Below are 21,733 nucleotides of genomic sequence, written 5' to 3'. Positions count from 1 at the left end.
GGGCCTGTCCATGAGTGGTTGAAGCATTAAGTAGAGTTTTCCTCAAAGTCTGCCTTGACTTTCTCCTCTGAAGAGAGTTAGGGGAAATAGAAAGATGGAGACCAGAAAGCAATGAATTTTTAAAGAAAATTATCTGGCCTAACCCCTCAAACTTTCAACAAACTTGTAATGTACAAGTTTGATGTACTATTTTTTTTTTATATTTGTGCTCTTCCTCATTGTTCTCACTTGATATTTGGTACATTTACAATTCAATTCTGGATCGCAGTGAAAAAAAATAGAAACTCAGAGAAAGGAAAATTTTTCCCCACATCAAGAGCTAAAGTTTCGGCCAGGCATGGTGCTCACGCCTGTAATCCCAGCACTTTGGGAGGCCAAGGCGGGTGGATCACCTGAGGTCAAGAGTTTGAGACCAGCCTGACCAGTATGGTGAAACCCCATCTCTACTAAAAATACAAAAATTAGCCAGGCATGCTGGTGTGCTCCTGTAGTCCCAGCTACTCAGGAGACTGAGACAGGAAAATTGCTTGAAACCGGGAGGCAGAATTTGCAGTGAGCCAAGATCACGCCACAGCACTCCAGCCTGGGCAAAAGAGCAAGACTACATCTCAAGAAACAAAAAAAAAGAGCTAAAGTTTCTGAAATGCAGAGTTTAACATAGTAGAAATGCAGGACTTAGGAAGGCCTGCTTGCAAGGTTGGCCTTAACCTGGCATCTGAGATCTTGGATTTCAGGAGGGTTCTCCCAATTCACTGATAGAAGCAGCTCACTGTCCCTAAACTGTTTGTATAACGTTGTTTATACTGAACCTCCTTTCCTTGTGAGAGTCTGAAATTTTCGTACTTGCTAAGCACAGAGTGAATAGTAAACAACCCCCAATAAATCCAAGGGCACTGAGTTTCTAATGATTTTCCCTGGCAGACATTTCATATGTGTTGTCACGATTCATTGCTAAAGAAATTAAGCATCTCCTGGGTGACTCTAAAGGGAAAAGAGTCTTGCAAGCTTAGATCTGGTTTTCTCCTAATTTCACCTCATGTGCCTACTGTAATAAATCTTAGCCATCGGTATGACTATATGTGGAGGCATGTGAGTCCTCCTAGCACATCCTAAACCTGGGGTGATCATGGGGGCCCTGCAACACAGAAACTAACAAGCCTCTTACCATCTTCAGATGTTTGATAATTTTTCCGATCATTTCATCTTCTGGTAGTAAGTTCTTTGCCTTACTCGATGGAATGGGCAAAGCATACCGTAAAATGGATTCTCCTGTTGGTGGAGATCTTAGGACCATTGGTTCAATTTTATCATGAATTAATTTTGTATTATGTTTTTCCTTTAGTTCAGGTGATAATGGTAAATTATGTAGTCCTTTTTTAGTAGTTAATGCTGGAACATTTGCCGATTTGTTACTGGTGGTCAACAGATGCTTTACTGGTTTCATTTTGTTACTGACTTGGCTTCCAAATTACAGATGAAAAAAACTTATTCCTCCCTGTGGAAAAAAATAAGAGATTCAGAGAAAACACCAGGCTCTAATTAAATTCACATACTACATTTCTCTTTTTCTGATGCTTTAGCAATTTGCTCAGAGTACATTAAGCAACTTCTGGAAGCTACAATTACACTTCGGGCTTTTTTGAGTCACAGTAACTTAAACAAAACAAAGAAATATAGAATGCAGTTATCACAATATCTAATTTACATCAAGAAGTTATTTAAACTTAAGCATAATAACAGTAAAAGCTCCATCATTTTTAATCTAAGGTATGCCCTTTATGTACATCATTATTCCATTTTACATGGGAATAGAGTAAACTGAGCTCAGACAAGTTAAGTGACTAACCAAGAGTCACACAGCTAATAAGTGTTAAATTTTTCAGAATTACAACATAGGTCAAATTGGCTACAAATCTTGCTTCTTTTCTATACCCTTTGCTCTCCATATGGAAAATGTTGGGTTATTTTACCTATAGGACTTATAGCATTTCCTGTAAGTAAGGGGGGTTGTAGATGAAAACATTTCAGATTTAAAATGATAAAAGGATTATCAATTGCTATGAAGATGGCGAATCCCAAAATCAACTCTGAAAAAATGAAAAATAGAAAGGAAAATATTCCTAACAACAGAAGACAACAAGAACAAAAAAATTTTTAACTTAAGAAACCCCTAAACAAAGGCTCATTTCTTTATGGGGCATTTAGGATGGGAATATACGGACTGAAGAAGCCAGAAGCAACCATGAGAGAATACATTCAGGAAAAAGAAAAATTACATTTTCCTCCTATCTTTCCCCCATATTTGAGCTAATATATGTCCTTAATATACATCTTTATTCCCACAGGAGCAGGAGCCTTGGCCCAAGGTATTATTAGGGTAATATTAAGGCAGCATCAAAGCTATGCTAAGATAAGGAAGTATAAACTAGATAGGTCTTGGGCTTTTATTCCTCTATTTTTCTCTCCCCTCAAAGCTGACTAAGACTCAGGACAATGCCACCTCCCAAATAGTTTAAAAGTATATGCCTAACCATGGGAATTGTCAGGTACAATGGCAAAATTAAGATAGAGTAATGTAACACTGGTACTCTGTTATCTGAAGCTCTCTACACTTTGGCTTGTCCCATTGTTATGTGTTGAACTGTGTCCCTGAAAAAGATATGTTCAAGTCCTAAGCCCCCAGCACTTTGAATGTGACCTTACTTGAAAATAGGGTCTTTGCAGATATGATAAAGTTAAGATGTGGTCATACTGAATTAAGGTGGGTCCTAAATCCAATGACTGGTGTCACTATAAGAAGACCATATAGCAACAGGCAGAAATTAAAGTGATGCACCTGCAAGCTAAGGAATATCAAGGATTGCTAGCATCCACCAGAAGCTTGTAAAAACCAATGAAAGATTCCTCCCTAGAGCCCTTAGCAGGGAACATGGTTTTGCTGAAACCTTGATTTCAGTTTTCTGGCCTCCAGAACCATGAAAGAATAAATTTCCGTTGTTCTAAGCCAGCCAGTTTGTGGTACTTTGTTACAGCAGCACTAGTGTCTTAGTCTGTTGAGGCTGCTATAACAAAACACTATAAATTGCATCACTTATAAACAAGAAACATTTATTTCTCACAGTTCTGGAGACTGGAAAGTCCAACAACAAGGCACCAGCAGAGTTGGTGTCTGATGAAAGCCCAGACACTAAATAAATGGTGCCTACTCTCTGTGTCCTCACATGATAGAAGGAGCAAGGGAGCTTTTTCAGACCTCTTTTATAAGGGCAGTAGTCCCATTTATGAGGGTGCTGCACTCATGACTTAATCACCTCCTAAAGGCCCCACCTCCTAATTCTACCATATGTTGAATTGGGGCCCAATTTCAACATGCGAATTTGGGGATGACACAAGCATTCAGACCACAGGAAATATCTAGCACTTTGAAAACAAATACACCCACATACTTTCCCTAACTTCCAGGAGGAACACAGGCTGGGAATTGGCTTTTGATCATTTCCTAATAATAGATTACCAGACAAACAGGGGACACCCCCAAGGGTATATGAGCTCATAGGCCAAAACAACTTGACAACTGAAAAAAACGACCATTAAAAAATAAAAAATAGGCCAGGCTCATTGGCTCATGCCTGTAATCCCAGTACTTTGGGAGGCAGAGGCGGGTGGATCCCAAGGTCAGGAGTTCGAGACCAGCCTGGCCAATGTGGTGAAACCCTGTCTCTATTAAAAATACAAAAAATTATCCGGGCGTGGTGGTGGGCACCTGTAGTCTCAGCTACTCGGGAGGCTGAGGCAGGAGAATCACTTGAACTCGGAGGTGGAGGTTGCAGTGAGCCAAGATTGCACCACTGCACTCCAGCCTGGGGGATGGAGTAAGACTCCATCTCAAATAAATAAATAAATATAAAAATAATAAACTAAAAAACATGTTTTAGTTGTAGAATCATTAAAACAGAGAGACTAAAAATACATAAACACACAGAAAGAGAATATCAGCCATATAAAACAGGTACAAGAGGAATTTTTAAGACCCAAGTGAAGATATTAAAAAATGAAAAATATAACAGATAAAACAACATGAGTAATCACAAAATAATACTGCTGAAGAATAAAAACTGAGGCAAAGAATAAAATCAGTGGAGGAATAATCCAGCTGAAGAATAAAAAATGATGCAAAGATCAGCAGCATTTATCACATATTCCTGAACATTAATAAAATACACATCAGTAGTGATAAGTATTAAAAGCTTGTATCAGTTTTGAAAAAATATAAATAATTAGCAATTCTACTGAAAATGAGAAAATAAAGGCCTATATATTTGTTAATAACAATAAACATGATTCAATTTTTGGAGAAGCAGTATCTAATGTTCAGAAGATCATCCAATATATATTAAGAGACCAATAATAGGATTTTTTTTATTTGCCAGAAACCATGGCAAAAGTTGATGGTATCCTGTTAGCACATTCATGCAAAACATAAATATCAATACCAAATAGTATAACATATTATTTCAGAGAATAAAATATAAAAACAAATAATAAAACTTACAGATGTTATAAACAAAACCACTTTGAATAAAGTTTTAAAAACTAATAATTTCTCAATTATTTTGGACACATGGACAGCAGATAACAATTGTTGATGTAATTATGGATTTCCAAAACGCAGATATTTCAATACGTGAACATTTATTAGGATTTTAACAAGTAGATGACACCCCGCTGGAAAAGAATCATATATATGTTTAAGAGACTACTCACAAAAAATTAAAATTAAAAATATATAATATATATGGGGCCAGGGATACATGCCCTTAAATATGTCTGACAAGCACAAACAGAAAATTCTCAAAAATAAAAATTCTAAACTAGGTTGTGAACAATAGAACAAAAATATCTTAATAGCACTGAAAATGTTTATTTCATCCAAGAATTATACAACTGCTTTTGTGTTTTGATGAAACACTATAGTTAATTGAATGCATAGTTGCCAAGCATAATTTTTAAATCATAATCAAATATGACTTTGTAAAGATAACTTGTCACTAAAAATCCATTTGAAGGAAGAACACAATGCTCTCTTGGAAACTACTGATGATAATAGTAAATAAACACATTATAGAACTTGAAGCAAAGCCCCTGCAAAATATTCCCTTTTACATTTTTCGTTTTTTTGAGACAGAGTTTCGCTCTTGTCGCCCAGGCTGGAGTACAATGGCGCAATCTTGCTCACCGAAAACTTTGCCTCCCAGGTTCAAGCGATTCTCCTGCCTCAGCCTTCCGAGTAGCTGGGATTACAGGTGCCCACCGCCACGCCCGGCTAATTTTTGTATTTTTAATAGTGACAGGGTTTCACCACGTTGGCCAAGCTGTTATCGAACTCCTGACTTCAGGTGATCCTCCCACCTCGGCCTCCCAAAGTGCTGGGATTACACGCCTGAGCCACTGCGCGCCCTGCTCCCTTTTACATTTTTCTCATACCAATTGTGACATGATGCTTTCAGTAAAAATTAATGTTACAAGCAAAATGATGCAGAAACCAAGATTAAATTTACAAAATTGAAAAGCCTCAAAAGAATTCTGAATAAATTACATTGCCAAAGAAACTCCATCAAAACCATCAGGTCCAAGCAAACATCAAAAATTCCATCAAAACCATCAGGACCAGCAAACAGGACGTAAGAAGAGTGGCCAATGAGCCAATAAGTAAAACCAAAAGGGTATATATACATAGAAAGCAAGGAAAATAAAATATCACCAAGGACCGAGTGATGAACTATGTCAAATGCTGAGTCAAGTAAAATGAAGACTAAGCTGACACTGGACTTGGCAACATGGAGGTAGGCCATTTGTAACCTGAAGAACGGCAACAATTTCAGTAGAATGATCGAGGTAAATATCTGACTTACCGTTCAAAAGAGAGGAAGTAGGAACAATGAATTGAATACAAGCACTGTAGAGAAATTCTACTATAAAAGGGAGTAAAGAAATAGAGTATTACTAGAAGAAAACATGGTCAAGAAGAAAGTTTGATGGAAAAAAGAACAAGTGTATATGCTGTTATGGATTGCATTGTGTCCTCTACCCCCAAAAAAGTGGGGGGGGGGGGGGGAGAAGGAAAGAAGGAAGGAAGGAAGGAAGGAAGGAAGGAAGGAAGGAAGGGAGGGAGGGAGGCAGGCAGGCAGGCAGGCAGGCAGGCAACGCTCACTTGGTGCAAAAAAAAGAACCTCACAAATGCTCCGATGAAGTTCACATAAATACAAAAATAGAGTCACACGCAATGAATACTCGTATTAGCAAGCAAATATTTAAGGACTTTACATATTTAATTCATTTATCCCTCCTAACAATGCTAGGAAGTGGATGTCAGCATTACTTCGCCCAAGTGCATCCGTCCCTTTCCGCCACCACGACAAATGTTTTCTGGTTTCATCCTTCAAGGATTAATTTACATTCATTTCAAATCCTTTAATGATAAAGTGTACAAAATCGAGGAGAGCGGCAGGAGGATGATTTGCCTTCGATCCTAGATCCCGCATAAAAAGCAGCACAACCGCCACGGAGGCAGCCAGGCAGCGGGAAAACTAAGTGCAAAGCCAGGACTCTCCCGAAACCCTCAGGTCCTGCTAAGGGAGCCGCTTGCGAGGCTCCCCGCCCTGTGTACCTGCTGAGACTGTGGGAAGTCGGGTGACTGGGCGGTGTGGCCTTGCCAAGGCTGGCTCTAAGGTGAAAAACTATTTGCCTGAGGAAGATGACAATTCCGAGCCTGCCAGACTTCCTTCGAGACGGAAGCCTGAAAACTCCTCAGACTCCAGCCCCACCCTTTTACAAACTGACGTTTGTGCTGAAAGAAAAGGCCCGGCCTCTGCGCCCCCGGGCGGCAGCAAAGACCGCCGGGCACCCGCCGCCGGCGCCGGATGGGGCCGTTGACGCCACGTCCCAGGCGCCGGCGCCACGGCGCCTTGACGCCGCCGGCGTCGCTGACGCTGCGGGCGTGAGCTGCGCGCCGAGAGCGGAAGAGGAGACGCAGTTTGGCGGCTGTGGGGATTTGCCGGAAGGTTAATAATGTCCATGGGCACATCGGCCTCCTCCTTTCTTATTCTCTCCCAGGTGTAATTCCAGGACGCCCCCTGAGCGCAGATTCACCCAGGCATTTGGCCTAGAGGCCTGCGGAGGAGAAATAAAGTACAGGCCTGGTAGGACCTTTGAGAACCTGGGCTTCACTTACAAAACCAGAGCCCCAGTCCTTCATTCATCTACTGTCTCCTCAAGCTCTTTTCAGTGTATTGTGGAGTTCATTACCAGACTCTAAGCTCGCACGGAAGTGTACATCAGCTTCGTGATCTTAAAAGCAAAACAAAATCAAATGGACTAGTAATTAACTTGAAGCAGAGTTGTGACACTTAGGTGGTTTCTTGCCATCAGTTTCCACGCACTGCTTTAAGATGCAATTTTACAAGGTAGAGTTTTTTAGATAATTTGACCTCAAGAAATATATTAATTTTGTCTTTAAGTTGAACAAAGTAAAATGTTTTTAATATTTTAAAATACTAATTGATATAATTTAACTGTTAATAATGTCTGTGTGTAACGGAAAGGAATAGGAAAGATGGAACTAAAACTAAAAACCAGGAGATTTAAAGGAGACCTTAGATTTGACTTAGTAGATTTCAACTATTTTCTAAAACTCTGAAAATTGATTATATCTAATTATTTCTAATTTTCCAGTAAAATCTGAATGCCTCACAAGAGATTCCTGAAAATTTATCAGCTCCCAAGAGCTGGTATAGGCTAGCTCCAGCACACCACTGGGAGTTACCACTGGGGTTGCCTGGAAACGGAAAACAACACATCTTCTGGAGTACCAGAAATGTTCTGTCTTCTGCTCTTTCTGGGTGTGTTCAAAAATTCATGAAGGCAGGCTGGGCGCAGTGGCTCGCACCTGTAATCCCAGCACTTTGGGAGGCTGAGGCAGTGCATCACTTGAGGTCAGGAGTTCGAGACTAGCCTGGCCAACATGGTGAAACCCCGTCTCTACTAAAAATACAAAAATTAGCCGGGCGTGATGGCGGGTGCCTGTAATCCCAGCTACTTGGGAGGCTGAGGCAGGAGAATCACTTGAACCCAGGAGGTGGAGGTTGCAGTGAGCCGAGATTGTGCCATTGTGCTCCAGCCTGGGCAACAGAGTGAGACTCCATCTAAAACAGAAAAAAAAAACCATGAAGGCATATGCTTATTTGTGCACTTTTCAGTATGTGTGTTTTATATCAGTAATAAAGAAAATATACATATAAATGATCAGATTTATTAAGCTTTCCACCAACAATTTTTTATTTTTTAAAATTGGCAATAAAATTAAGAAAGTAGTTTAGAAAGAATTGAATTGCTAAATTCAAAATCTCCCAAAACCATTGTAAATGAAAGGGATAGGAAAGATAGAACTAAAAGTCGGGAGAGATTAAAGAAGACCTTAGATTTGACAAACCAATTTCAGTTATTTTCTGGAACCCTGAAAATGGATTATATCTAGTCATTTCTAATTTTGTTGGTAAAATCTTAATGGGCAAGTTGTCAAGTTAGCATACATTAGCAAAACTCTCAGCATGAGTCTAGCCAGAAGTTTACCATTCGTATCTGTGGCCTTCATAGTCAGCACAGCTAAGAACCACAGAAAAGTTATCAGTGCTGACAATGTAAAGCAAAGAAGTTTAAAAAGTTAATAAATTTAAGCGTGTAATATCAAATTTTGCAGTGGTTTGAGTCTGTGACATGAATCGATTATTCTTTGAAAACAAACAATACTTATGAATAGAAAGGAACTTTTTCATCTGATGAAGGACATCTGTGAACTATCTCCAGCTAACATCATTTTTAATAGTGAAAAATTGATTTTTCCTTAAGAGTGGAAGGAGGCAAGGATATTTGCTCTCACTATGTCTATTCAGTATTATACTGGAGTTCTTAGCAAGAGCAATAAGGCAAGAAAAAGAAATAAAGGCATAATGATTTCAATGAAAGAAATAAAGCTGTATTTCCAGACAACATACAATTTCCAGACATCTACAATGAAAACTGTATAACATTACTGAGAGAAATTAAAGAAGATCCAAATAAATGGAGATTATATACCACATTAATGGATTAGAAGACCCAATATTGCTAAAATGTCAACTTTTTAAGTCTATGTCTATCAATATTTATCTACGGATTAAATGCATTTATGATCACAATCCAAGCAGATTATTTTCTAGAAATTGGGAAAATAATTTTGCAATGTATATGGAAATGAAAAAGGCTAGAGCCAAAACAATCTTGAAAAAAATGAGCAAATATTTAAATGGCATATACTACAGGTTTTCAAGAGTTATAAAGTTATAGTAAAATAGTATATTACACGAAGTTAGACAAAATGGAACAAATAGAGGGTTAAGAAATATATCCACATATATAAAGTCAATTGATTTTAAACAGTGCCAGTGCACTTCAATGGGGAAAGAAAAATCTTTCCAACAATGAAAATGAAAGCTGATATCATTGAGAGAAAAAAAATTATCCATGACCCCTGCCTCATGCCATACCTGAAAGTTAATTTAAATTAAATCGTAGACCTTGTGCCATGGACACATACCATACATATTATCCTTCAAGGGATAATGTGAAGGGTTCTGCTTCCAGCCAAGATGGAGTAACAGCAACTGGGTTTATGTGAAGGGTTCTGCTTCCAGCCAAGATGGAGTAACAGCAACTGGGTTTATCCTCCTGTCTGGAATAAGTAAAGAATCAGACAAAATATATGAAACAATGAATTTTGATACCTTGGTTATCAGGTAATGAATGATAATGACCCCTGCATAACAGGAAACAAACAAGATGATCCCTATTATTTCCTAAGCTTACTCCCTGAAGACAGGTGGTTCCAAGTCATGATACAAAGAACAGAAAACCCAGGCAGCTTCTAGCAGTCTCTGAGTTGAGGGAAGGAGGTGTCCAGGAAGGCCAAGGAAGCTACAGTTCAAAGGAGAGAATCCTAGAGAAGAAATTAAAGAACAAAGAGAGCTCCATAAATCTTTAGGGGACCCCTTTAGTCTTCAACTGGGTAATGATCACTGTATACATGTATGAAAACTATCCATCGCCAGGGAAAGAACCACCTGGAAGCATGATAGGATATGATACTCGGTGCCATGATAGGATATGATACTCAGTGCTCAATATTTCATGTTACCACCAGCTAGAGTCAAAAGTTTTATAATTTAAGGGGCAGTGAGTAAAGTGCTCAAAAGAGTTTTGCCTCAGGAAGGGTTCAAAAACAGTCTTAAACTAAACACTCCTCTGGACCTGTCAAACAAAGCTTAAAAGTAAGATCTGAAAGGATTGAATGTTTCCAGTAACTTAGCTGAGACCCAAAACACAGCTCAAGATTATTTATAGGCATACAAAACCTTCCAGCACTCAATAAGGTAAAAAGTTACAGTGATAACTACAAAAAATTGCTGAGAGAAAATAAAAAGACCTAAATAAATGAAGATACACTGTGTTCATGAATCAGAAGATTTAATAATGTTAGGATGTCAGTTCTCCCCAAATTGATCTATAAATCCAATGCAATTCCATTGAAAATACCATCAGGCTTTTGTGAAGCAATTTGTAACCTGATGCTAAAGTTCATTTGGAAATAGGAAGGATCTGCAATAGCCAGAATGACTCTTTAAAAGAAAAACAAAATTGGAGGTATACATTACAAGAAGTATAGTCAGGGAGTATTGAGTGCCCTGGAAATAAAGTCTTGTCTGCGTTTGTTGGGTATCCCCTTTCCCCCTACCTCCACCAAAATGGCACTCATATTGCTCATGAGGCACAGGTTGACCATGCCTCCAACATGGCCTCCCAATCACTGATACACCTTAGGATTCCCAGTTCAGTTTGAATAATTGAGAGTCCTTGTTTTTGTAGGTACCACATGATGGAAGTCAGTCCAATCTTTCCTATCCTGTTTAATCCACCACCACAAAATACCTAAGTGACAGCTATGGGACTGTCTACAGGCAATACATACAAGCTGTTGACAAGTTTTTGCATGGAAAATGAAGAAGCTGAGGCCATTCACTGCTGTTTCTAATAGACTTCTCAGAAAGAATAAGAGAATAGTAATCGAATTGTGGTCAAAGCCATCTAACAGAGGATAACAGACCCAGGAATCAGTTAAATTCAAGGACTTGAAACAGTTTGCAAAAGCTGCACCAGGGCATTTTCCTTTGTGAGGGAAAGCTCCAGGATCAGTTCTAAAAGACAAAAGAATATTAATACTAATGTCCCTTTGTCCCCCAGTGCCTTTCCAAGTGCTTAGGTCTCAGTCTCTCTCTCTCTGTCTCTCTCTCTCTCTCTCTAACGCTGCCACAAAATTAATGTGTCCCATTCTAGTAACTATAACCTCTTTCCAATCATGCTTCTAATCTCACCTAAAATTTTCATCTGAAACAGTCAGTCAAGAGCAAGAGTGACAAGGGAATTTTTATAAAACATATAAAAACCCATTATGTCCCTCACTTGTGGCTTTTATGGGTCAGTGTCAGGGGACTAGGTGGAGAGTATCAACCCAAAGCAGGATAGTAAGGGCCTGAATACTAGATATTGCTTCATCTCTGGTTTCCCGTGGCAGGTTCTCTGTCTCAGGAATCTCTTACTGAGAGGGCCAGATACACTTACAGCAGCCAGAGCCTACTCCAAGAAAACTCGTACTGTCATCTTCAAAAAGATCTAATATTGGCCTGATAGAATTCAGGAGAAGTTGAGCTGTAAGAGGTTGCCATTGCTATTGCCATTCCTCCTTAACAAACATTGTGCACCTCTCTCCGTCATCTCCCAAGCTAACAAGCCAAAGTTCTTAAGATTTGCAAAATTTCTGTCCGTAGCAGTCCCAAATCCTCTCCTTTTGCATTTAGAGATGCATATCTTTGTAACTATTTTCTGAAAAGGATCAGAACCTTACTCTAACCCAGAATGGATCTTAGTTCTCGTTGTTACAATGGGATGGGAGTGACACTGACCATCAGACTGACCCTCCTGCCCCCACCTCAATGAACCTATTTTCCAGTATTCAGCCTGCAGCCATCTCCCTAGTTCCTTGGTAGCAGACAATGAAAGAGGGGAGGATCACTTATTGCTTGATTGACTAGACAGTTTGAATAATATGGCTGCTACTAAATCCTACAGACTTCCCTCAAATTATCACTGAACTGTGGGAAGGCTCTTGTCTTTCTTATTCCAGAAAGCCATGTCTTGTCAGTATTTCATCTTTATTACCAAAAATGGTAAGAATAGTGAGAGTCTGTAATTTTACCTTGCTAGAAAACAAGTTAGCATGCCACAGATTCATAGACACTGGCAGGAGATATGAGATTCCTGGGCCAGGGATAAAGAACAATTTATTAATCACAGCAATAGCAGTAATCAGAGTAACAACATTTGTGCTAGTTCTTCAAGCCCTAATTCCCATAGAGCACACTCAGTGAGTTGCATTACCCAAGAGCAACCCTATTTAGGAAACCCCAATATTTTCTAAAACCATTGCTAGAAAACCTTTTCAACCTTTTTCCAGTGGAAGACATTGTCTTTATTATCATGAACAGCCAACAAACCTGCCTTCTTCCCCAGAGGGAGACACTATATTTTCCAAAGCTGTTTGCTATACGGACATTCTTGAAAAGACAGTCTAGAAAAAAGCTAGGAATACAATTGCTCAGAAGATAAGCAAAAACATAAGATCTATGGAGAATTATCTCCCAACACCTCCATAAATATATTCACATATAGACCTAAATGTAAAATCTAAATCTATAAAAGTTCTAGAACAAAATATAGGAGTAACTTGAGTTACCTTAACAACCAACAAGGTCAGGGGTGGTCCAGAAAGCTTGACCCGCAGGGACAGGGACAGGACTTTGGTGAGGCAAGCAGGGCATCTCCTATGAAAAATCTAAGCACTCACTGTTAGGTGCTGAGCCTGCACTTGCAAAACCTGAGAGTGAGCACCTCCTTAAATTTTTTATTTTCCTAGTTGGGCTTGCCATAATCTCCACACTGCATCCTTTTCCTTCACTGACACAAAATCACAGAGAATGGCAGCTTGTTTTGCTCAAAGCAGCAGTACAGCTTACTTACATCACAACCTGGACCTGCTACATTTTCTGTCCTAAGCCCCATTCAAACGTGGCAGCATTCCATGTCACATTTTATCTGCTGGATTAGCATTTGGAGATACAGAATGTATTGCTTCCACAACCCAAAGAGACCCATGACATTGCACTTCCTTCTTTGTAGTAGGACATGGATCCTTACTAGGAACAATATCACCCCCAAGGGGGCAAAAATTGGTATTTAATGGTTTATGTGGTCCTGTAGTCTTCCAAAGGTCACACTACCTAAACAAATATACAGTACATCTGTGCTATCAATATTTCATGATGGAGAGGTAATTAGGGGTAAAATGTCTAAAAAACTTCCTTACCAGGGCATTAACAACAAAAAGGTTGAGAAACACTGTAGCAGGAGAAGATGCAACAGCAACCAAAAAAGACATTTTTTAAAGAGGATATCTCTACATGCCTTTGATCATCAGATCTCTGAAGTATTTACTGAAGTGGTGAGTCCCAGAATCTTAGAAGAGTTTATCTGCCACCCTCTAGAATGTATTTGTCAAAAAGTACCCATTATGGGCCAGGCGCCATGGCTCATGCCTGTAGTCCCAGCACTTTGGGAGGCCGAGGCAGGTGGATCACGAGATCAGGAGATCGAGACCATCCTGGCTAACACGGTGAAACCCCGTCTCTACTAAAAATATAAAAAAATTAGCCAGGCGTGGTGGCACACGCCTTTAGTCCCAGCTACTCGGGAGGCTGAGGCAGGAGAATGGTGTGAACCTGGGAGGCGGAGCTTGCAGTGAGCCAAGACGGCACCACTGCACTCCGGCCTGGGCAACAGAGCAAGATTCTGTCTCAAAAAAAAAAAAAAGTGTCCATTATGAACTTGGTTCTGTCAGATCTATCAAGTCATAAAGATGAGTGAACGAAGCATCAGTTCATCATAAGATGTAAAAAGTGCATCTGGGATTAAACCTGAACAGGAGTAGGCATAATCTACATGAGGAGGTAGCCTGTACCTCCATGTCACCCACCACAGTTGCGCCAGGGCCCCACCCCTCAGCTCACATCTATGGCTTTATGGGAGTCCTGTACTACTAGTTAAAGAAAGGGGAAAATTAAGAGGTTAGTTTTCAGATAGGCTGTCTAGGTATAAAAGTGCAAGGCAAAAATAGATGGTGGCTGCATTATAGTCACAATGGGGGACAGTCTTGAACAAGTGTTGAGGGAAATTTTTCCTGAGAAGCTGTGAGCAATGTCTCTGCTCACTCACTTTGTGTGAAAGAAGTGGCTCAAGATGAGATTCATATATGGACTATATATGGACTCATGGGTGGTGGCAAGTGGCTTGTCCTGCTAATCAAAGGCTTAGAAGGAAATGGACTGAAAGGTCAGAGACAAGGAGATCTTAGGTAGAGGCATGTGGTGCCTATGGCTAAACATATGAAATTTTTCATATCATATGTAATTTCCTATCAGATGGCATCCACCACAGAAGAAGCACAGAACAACTTTATGGACAAAATAATTCAGCCTGCTAATGTTAGCCAACCTTTGTCTTCAGCCACCCCAGACCACATAGCCACATGAAAGAAGTGGTCATAGTAACAGAGATGGAGGCTACAGATGAGATCAAAAGCATGGACTCCCTCTTACCAAGGTCAGTCTAGCTACTGTTGCCTCTGAATGTCCTCCATGGCAGCAGCAGAGACCAGTGTTCTTGTATGACACTATTCCTTCAAGAGACCACTTGTCCATTTGATGGCAGCTTGATTATGTTGAGTCCCTTCCATCCTGGAAGAGCCAGTGAAATACACGGATCTTGAAACCAAAGGATGAAAGCAGGAAATATTCCAGCTAGCATCACTCCCAATAACCACTAAGGAGCTTTGTACATCTCTTCCTGCAATCCTGGACTTCAAAACCTTAGACATTTTGGTTCCCAAAAGAGGCATAACAAGCCTCCTACTGAACTACAAGCTACAGCTGCCACATGGGCACTCTGAACTTTTCATTTCCAGGAACCACAAAGCTGTGAGAAGGAGTCACAGTCTCGGTAGTCTAGATGACACTGATGAGCAGGATGAGGTAGAGATAATGTTAGACAATGGTGGTGGAGGGGAATATGTGTGAAATTCAGGTGATCCACTTGAGTGCCTCTTGGTACTTCCTTGTCCAATGTGACTGTGAATGAGCAAGTGCAGCAAACCTGGCCTGAAGTCGACAAGAGCTATAGAGGAGCTGCACTCCAAATGTGTAAGGACAAATACATGTAAAGCAAAGAGGGGACTGTAGCAGACACGAAAACATGCCACTTGCAACTCTCTTCAAGAAGGAACCTGCAGCAAAGAATGTAGACTAGTGAAACCAGCTATGGACGTCTTCAGGATTTGTCTTATTAATAACTTTTGAGCTGAGGCCACTTGCCTCCTGGGCATCCTCCAGCTGATGACTGAGCATGCAATGATGTAAAGATTTGCTGTTTCTGGCCAGTGTGAGACTTCTCTGTGAAAAATATTTGTTTTTGAGATCCCTGGGCCTTCTCATACATTCCCAGAGCTACCCCCACAGTTTGATGCTCTTTTATGTAATCCTCTTTCTTTTCCCCACTCTTTTCACAGGTATCAGACTGGTATCACAGCCTGAAAACTTTCTCTGCCACTCCTACTCTCTTTCCTTTAACTTTTACAATTATAAATCTCCTTCACTTATAACTCCATTTGGCATATGCATCCTGGAGGACCCAAATCAACACAGACCTAGCCATAAAAACAAAAAAACATAAAGCTATGAAAGCAAAAAGTGTAAAGAAAACACAGGTGAATATATTAATGACCTCGGCATAGGCAACTTTTTTTTGACAGGACAAAAATTACTAACCATTTGAAAATTGGTAAACTGGATAGCTTTCAAATTTTTAAAAATGTGCATCAACAGATGAATAAGTAAACTATGGTATATTATTACAATGGAATACTGTCCGATAAAAAAAAGGAATGAATTTTTGATACACAGAACAATTTGGATGAAACTCAAAGGCATTACACTGAGTGAAAGGACCCAGTCTCAAAAGGTCACGTACTATATGATTCCATTGACATGATGTTCTCAAAAATCCAAAACTGTGGTAATGAAGAACTAATCAGTATTTTCCAGGGATTGGAGGTGGGAGAGGGTGTGACTATAAAAGGATAGAATGAGGAAGTTTGGGGGGGTTATGGCACTGTTCTGTATCTAGATTCATGTTGGTTATATTTCATGCATGTGTTAAAATTCATATAACTGTACAGCAAAAAGTCCATTTTACTGCATGTTAATTTTTTAATTAAAAATACAAAAAATCTCCACATATTCATACTCTGCTTAAAATTATTCAGTGGGTGAATGCTTGGGACTCATTTGCTGAGGCGTATAGTAGGTATATATTTGACTTTTTGTAAAAAGCTGCCAGGCCGTTTTCTAGGGTGTTTGTTTTATACAGGCATAGCTCATTTATTGCACTTGCTTTATTCCACTTTGAAGATACTGCACTTTTTTACAAGTGGAGGGTTTGTGGCAAGCTTGCATCAAGCAAGTTAATCAGCACCATTTTCCCAACAGCATGTGCACACTTCATGTCTCTGTGTCACATTTTGGCAACTCTTACACTATTTCAGACTTGTTCATTATTATTATATCTGTTATGGTGACCTGTGATCATTGATCTTTGATGTTACTATTGTAATTGTTTTGGGGCACTGCAAACCACACCCATGTAAGACAGTGAAGTTAATTGATCAATGTTCTGTGTTCTGACTGCCTCACTAACTGGCCATTACTCCATTTCTCTTCTTCCCTTCAGGCCTTCCTATTCCCTGAGACACAACAATATTGAAATAGGGCCAATTAATAACCCTACAATGGTCTGTAATTGTGCAAGTGGAAGAAAGAATCATGTATCTCTCGCTTTAAATCAAAAGCTAGAAATGATTAAGCTGAGTGAGGAAGGCATGTTTAAAGCTGAAACAGACTGAAAGCAAGGCCTCTTGCACCAAAAGGCCAAGTTGTTAAAGCAAAGGAAAAATTATAGAAGTAAATTAATTGCTACTCTAGTAAACACAATTGATAAGAAAGCAAAACAGCATTATTGCTGGTACAGAGAAAGTTTGAGTCATCTGGGTAGAAGATCAAACCAGCCACAACATTCCCTTAAGCAAAAGCTTAATCCAGAGGGCGCTAACTCTCTTCAGTTCTATGAAGACTAAGAGAGGTGAGAAAGCTGCAGAAGAAAAGTTGGAAGCTAGTAGAGTTTGGTTCATGAGGTTTAAGGAAAGAAGCCATCGCTATAACATAACAGGTCAAGAAGGAAGTGTTGATGTAGAAGCTACAGCAAGTTATCTGAAAGATCTAGGTAAGAACTGATGAAGGCAATTACATAAAATGAGGCTTTTCTTTTCTTTTTCTTTTTTTCTTTCTTTTTTTTTTTTTTTTGAGACACGGTCTTGCTCTGTCACCCAGGTTGGAGTACAGTGGTGTGATCATAGTACAATTGCAGCCTTGAACTCCCAGACTCAAGTGACCCCACTGCCTCAGCCTCACAAGTAGCTGGGACTACAGGTACATGCCACCATGACTGGTGAATTTTTTTTTTTTTTTAATAGAGACAAGATCTCACTATGTTGCCCAGGCTGGTCTCAAACTCCTAGGCTCATGCAATCCTCCAGCCTCAGCCTCCCAAAGTGCAACAAATACAGGTGTGAGCCACCATGGTCAGCCAACAATAGCTTTCCAGTATAAACTGAACAGTCTTCTATTGAAAGAAAATGCCATCTGGGACTTTCATAGCTAGAGAGTAGAAGTCAACGCCTGGCTTCAAAGACTCAAAGCACAGACTGACTCTTCTGTTAGGGGCTCATGCAGCTGGTACTTTAAGTTGAAGCCATTGCTCACGTACCATTCTGAAAATGTTAGGACACTTAAGAATTATTCTAAATGTATTCTGCCTGTGCTCCAAAAATAGAACAACAAATCCTAGATGACAGCATATCTGTTTATAATATACCTTACTGAATATTTTAAGCCCACTGTTGAGACCTACTGCTCAGAAAAAAAAAGATTTCTTTCAAAATATTACTGCTATTGACAATATACCTGGTCACCCAAGAGCTCTGGTGAGATATACAAGGAGATTAATATTTTTATGCCCGCTAACACAACATCCATTCTGCAGCCCATGGAACAAACAGTCATTTTGACTTTTAAGTCCTATTATTTAAGAAACACATTTTGGGCCAGGCACAGTGGCTCATGCCTGTAATCCCACCACTTTTGGAGGCCGAGGCAGGCAGATCACCTGAGGTCGGGAATTCGAGACCAGCCTGACCAACATGGAGAAACCCTGTCTCTACTAAAAATACAAAATTAGCCAGGCATGGTGGCACATGCCTGTAATCCCAGCTACTTGGGAGGCTGAGGCAGGAGAACTGCTTGAACCTGGGAGGTGAGGTTGCAGTGAGCCAAGATCACACCATTGCACTCCAGCCTGGGCAGCAAGAGTGAAACTGTGAAACTCCATCTCAAAAAAAAAAAGAAAAAAGAAACACATTTGTAAGACTATCGCTGCCATAGATGGTGATTCTTCTCATGGATCAGGGAGAGCTATATTGAGCTATATTGAAAACCTTCTGGAAAGGATTCACCATTCTAGAAGCCACTAAGAATATTTGTGATTCATAGGCAGAGGCAAAATACCAACACTAACAGGAGTTTGGAAGATGTTGATTCCAACCCTCATAGATGACTTGCAAGGGTTCAAAACTTCAGTGGAGGAGTAACTGTAGATGTGGTGGAAATAGCAAAAGAACCAGAATTAGAAATGGAGCCTGTAGATGACAATGAATTGCTGCAATGATCAAATTGGAACAAATGAAGAGTTACTTCTTATGGATAAGCAAAGAAAGTGGTTTCTTAAGATGAAATCTACTCCTGGTGGAGATCCTGTGAACATTGTTGAAATCAAAACCAAGGATTTAGAACATCACACAAATTTAGCTGATAAAGCAGCAGCAGAGTTTGAGAGGATTGATTCCAAATTCAAAAGAAGTTCTAGTGTGTGTAAAATGCTATTAAACAGCATCATGTGCTGCAGAAAAATCTTTCATGAAAGAAAGAGTCAATCGATGTGGCAAACTTCATTGTTATGGTGTTATCATAAGAAATTTCCACAGCCACCCCAACCTTCAGCTACCACCACACTGATCAGTCAGTTGTCATTAATATTGAGGAAAAATCCTCCATGAGCAAAAAGATTACAGCTCACTGAAGGTCAAAATGATCATTTGCATTTGCAGCAATAAAGTATTTTCTTTCTTTCTTTTTTTTTTTTTTTTTTTTGAGATGGGGTCTTGCTCTGTCACCCAGGCTGGAGTGCAGTGGGGAAATCTCTGCTCACTGCAACCTCTAAGAGCCTCCTGGGTTCAGGCAAGTCTCCTGCCTCAGCCTCCCGAGTAGCTGGGATTACAGGTGCTCACCACCATGCCCAGCTAATTTTTGTATTTTTAGTAGAGACAGGGTTTCACCATGTTGACCAGGCTGGTCTTGAACTCCTGACCTCAAGTGATCCACCCACCTCAGCCTCCCAAAGTTCTGGAATTACAGGCATGAGCCACCACACCTGGCCAAGTATCTTCAGTTAAGGTATGTACAATGGTTTTTTAGACATAATGTGATTGCACACTTAATGGCTAAAATATAGTTCAAACATAACTTTTATATGCAATGGAAAATCAAAAAATCATTGCAATGTTCACTTCTTTGCAGTGGTCTGGAACTAAACCTATAACATCTCTGAGGTATATCTGTATTTTAGTAGGGATGGTGGTTACATGGGTATATACAAGAAAAGAAAACGACAGGCCAATATCACTGATGAACATAGATGCAAAAATCCTCAACAAAATACTAGCTAACCATATTCAGCAGGACATTCAAAGTATCATTCACAATAATTCAGTGGGATTGATCTCTGGGATGCAAGATTGGTTCAACAAACACAAATCAATCAACATGATTCACTATATTAGCAGAATAAAGGGCAAAAACTATATGATCAGGCCGGGCATGGTGGCTCACACCTGTAATGTAAGTGCAGCACTTTGGGAGGCCAAGTCAGGAGGATCGTTTGAACTCAGGAGTTCGAGACCAGACTGGGCAACATGGCGAAACTCCATCTCTACAAAAAAATACAAAAATTAGCCAGATGTGGTGGCACATGCCTGTAGCCCCAGTCACTCAGGAGGCTGAGACAGGAGGATCAATTGAGCCCAGGAGGTAGAGGTTACAGTGAGCAGAGATTGTGCCATTGCACTCCAGCCTGGGCAACAGAGTGAGACCTTGTCAAAAAAAAAAAAAAAAAAAAAAAACATGATCAATTACATAGTTGCAGAAAAAAATTTGAAAAAATTCAACATCTTTTTATAATATAAACTGTTAATCAATTTCATATAGGAAGAATGTTTCTCAACACAATAAAGGCCATATATGACAAGCCCATAGCTAACATACTCAACATGAAAAAATGGAAAGCTTTTTCTCTAAGAGCAGGAACAAAATAAGGATGCCTGCTCTCATCCCTTTTGTTCAACATAGTACTGAAAGTCCTAGCCAGAGCCGTTAGGCAAGAGAAAGAAATAAAAAGTATCCAAATAGGAAAGGAAAAAGTAAAATTATCTGTTTGCTGATGACTTGATCTTATATGCAAAAAACTTTAAACATTCCACCAAAAAGCTGTTAGAACTAGTAAACAAATTCAGTAAAGCTGCAGGACACAAAATCAACTTACAAAAATCAGTAGTGCTTCTATACACTAACAATGAGCTATCTGAAAAAGAAATTAATTAAACAATCCCATTTACAATAGCATTAAAAAATAAGATATATCAGGAGTAAATTGAAACAAGGAAGTGAATGATATGTATACTGAAAATTATAAAACACTGATGAATAAAATTGAAAATGACATAAATAAATGGAAATATATCCTGTGTTAATGGATTGGAAGAATAAACATTGATAAAAGTCATAATACCCAAAGCAATCTACAGAGTCAATGCAATTCCTATCAAAAGTCCAATGTCACTCTTCACAGAAATGGAAAAATTAATCCTAAAATGTGTATGGAAACACAAAGGATCCTGAATGGCCAAAACCAATCTGGATCAAAAAGATCAATGACGAAGACATCACACTACCAAATTTCAAAATATATTACAAAGCTCTAGTAACAAAACAGTATGATGCTGGCATAAAAACAGAAATATCGATCAATGGTGTAGGATTGAGCCCAGAGATAAACCCACACATCTATGGTCAATTGATTTTTAACAAAGATACCAAGAATCCACAATGGTGAGAGGACAGTTTCTTTAATAAACAGTGTTGGGAAACCTAAATAGGCACATATGGAAGAAGAATAAAGATGGACTCTTATTTCACCCCTTACACAATAATCAACTCAAAATAGATTAAAGACCTAAATGTGAGAACTGAAACTATAAAACTACTAGAAGAAAACATAGGGAGAAAGCTTTATGACATTGATCTAGGCAGTGATT

The 21,733-nt window shown here is 39.4% G+C and overlaps 1 protein-coding gene and 1 long non-coding RNA gene across 51 annotated transcripts in view; one reads left to right on the top strand and one right to left on the bottom strand.

Moving 5' to 3' along the window:
- The window catches only part of CCDC7 (coiled-coil domain containing 7), a 434,284-nt gene extending 424,591 nt beyond the window's left edge, over positions 1-9,693 (bottom strand). For 44 of the 50 annotated variants that reach the window (XM_054436387.1, XM_054436386.1, XM_063669750.1 and 41 more), the window contains exons 1-2: positions 6,668-6,914; positions 1,166-1,495 (exon numbers count right to left, since the gene is read on the bottom strand). In XM_054436387.1, coding sequence (XP_054292362.1) covers positions 1,166-1,444 — 279 coding nt within the window. In that variant the 5' untranslated portion in view covers positions 1,445-1,495; positions 6,668-6,914. The other 6 variants (XM_054436376.1, XM_054436382.1, XM_054436430.2 and 3 more) reach the window with 4 other exon arrangements.
- On the top strand, positions 7,014-18,710 carry LOC129006588 (uncharacterized). Its single transcript, XR_008492030.1, has 3 exons — positions 7,014-7,463; positions 10,957-13,645; positions 16,984-18,710. It is a non-coding gene; the product is annotated as an uncharacterized LOC129006588 (long non-coding RNA).
- Positions 18,711-21,733: the final 3,023 nt, after the last annotated feature.

Source organism: Pongo pygmaeus, chromosome 8 (assembly GCF_028885625.2).
Source record: "Pongo pygmaeus isolate AG05252 chromosome 8, NHGRI_mPonPyg2-v2.0_pri, whole genome shotgun sequence".
Lineage (NCBI taxonomy): Eukaryota > Metazoa > Chordata > Mammalia > Primates > Hominidae > Pongo > Pongo pygmaeus.
This window is presented reverse-complemented; position numbering and strand designations above follow the sequence as displayed.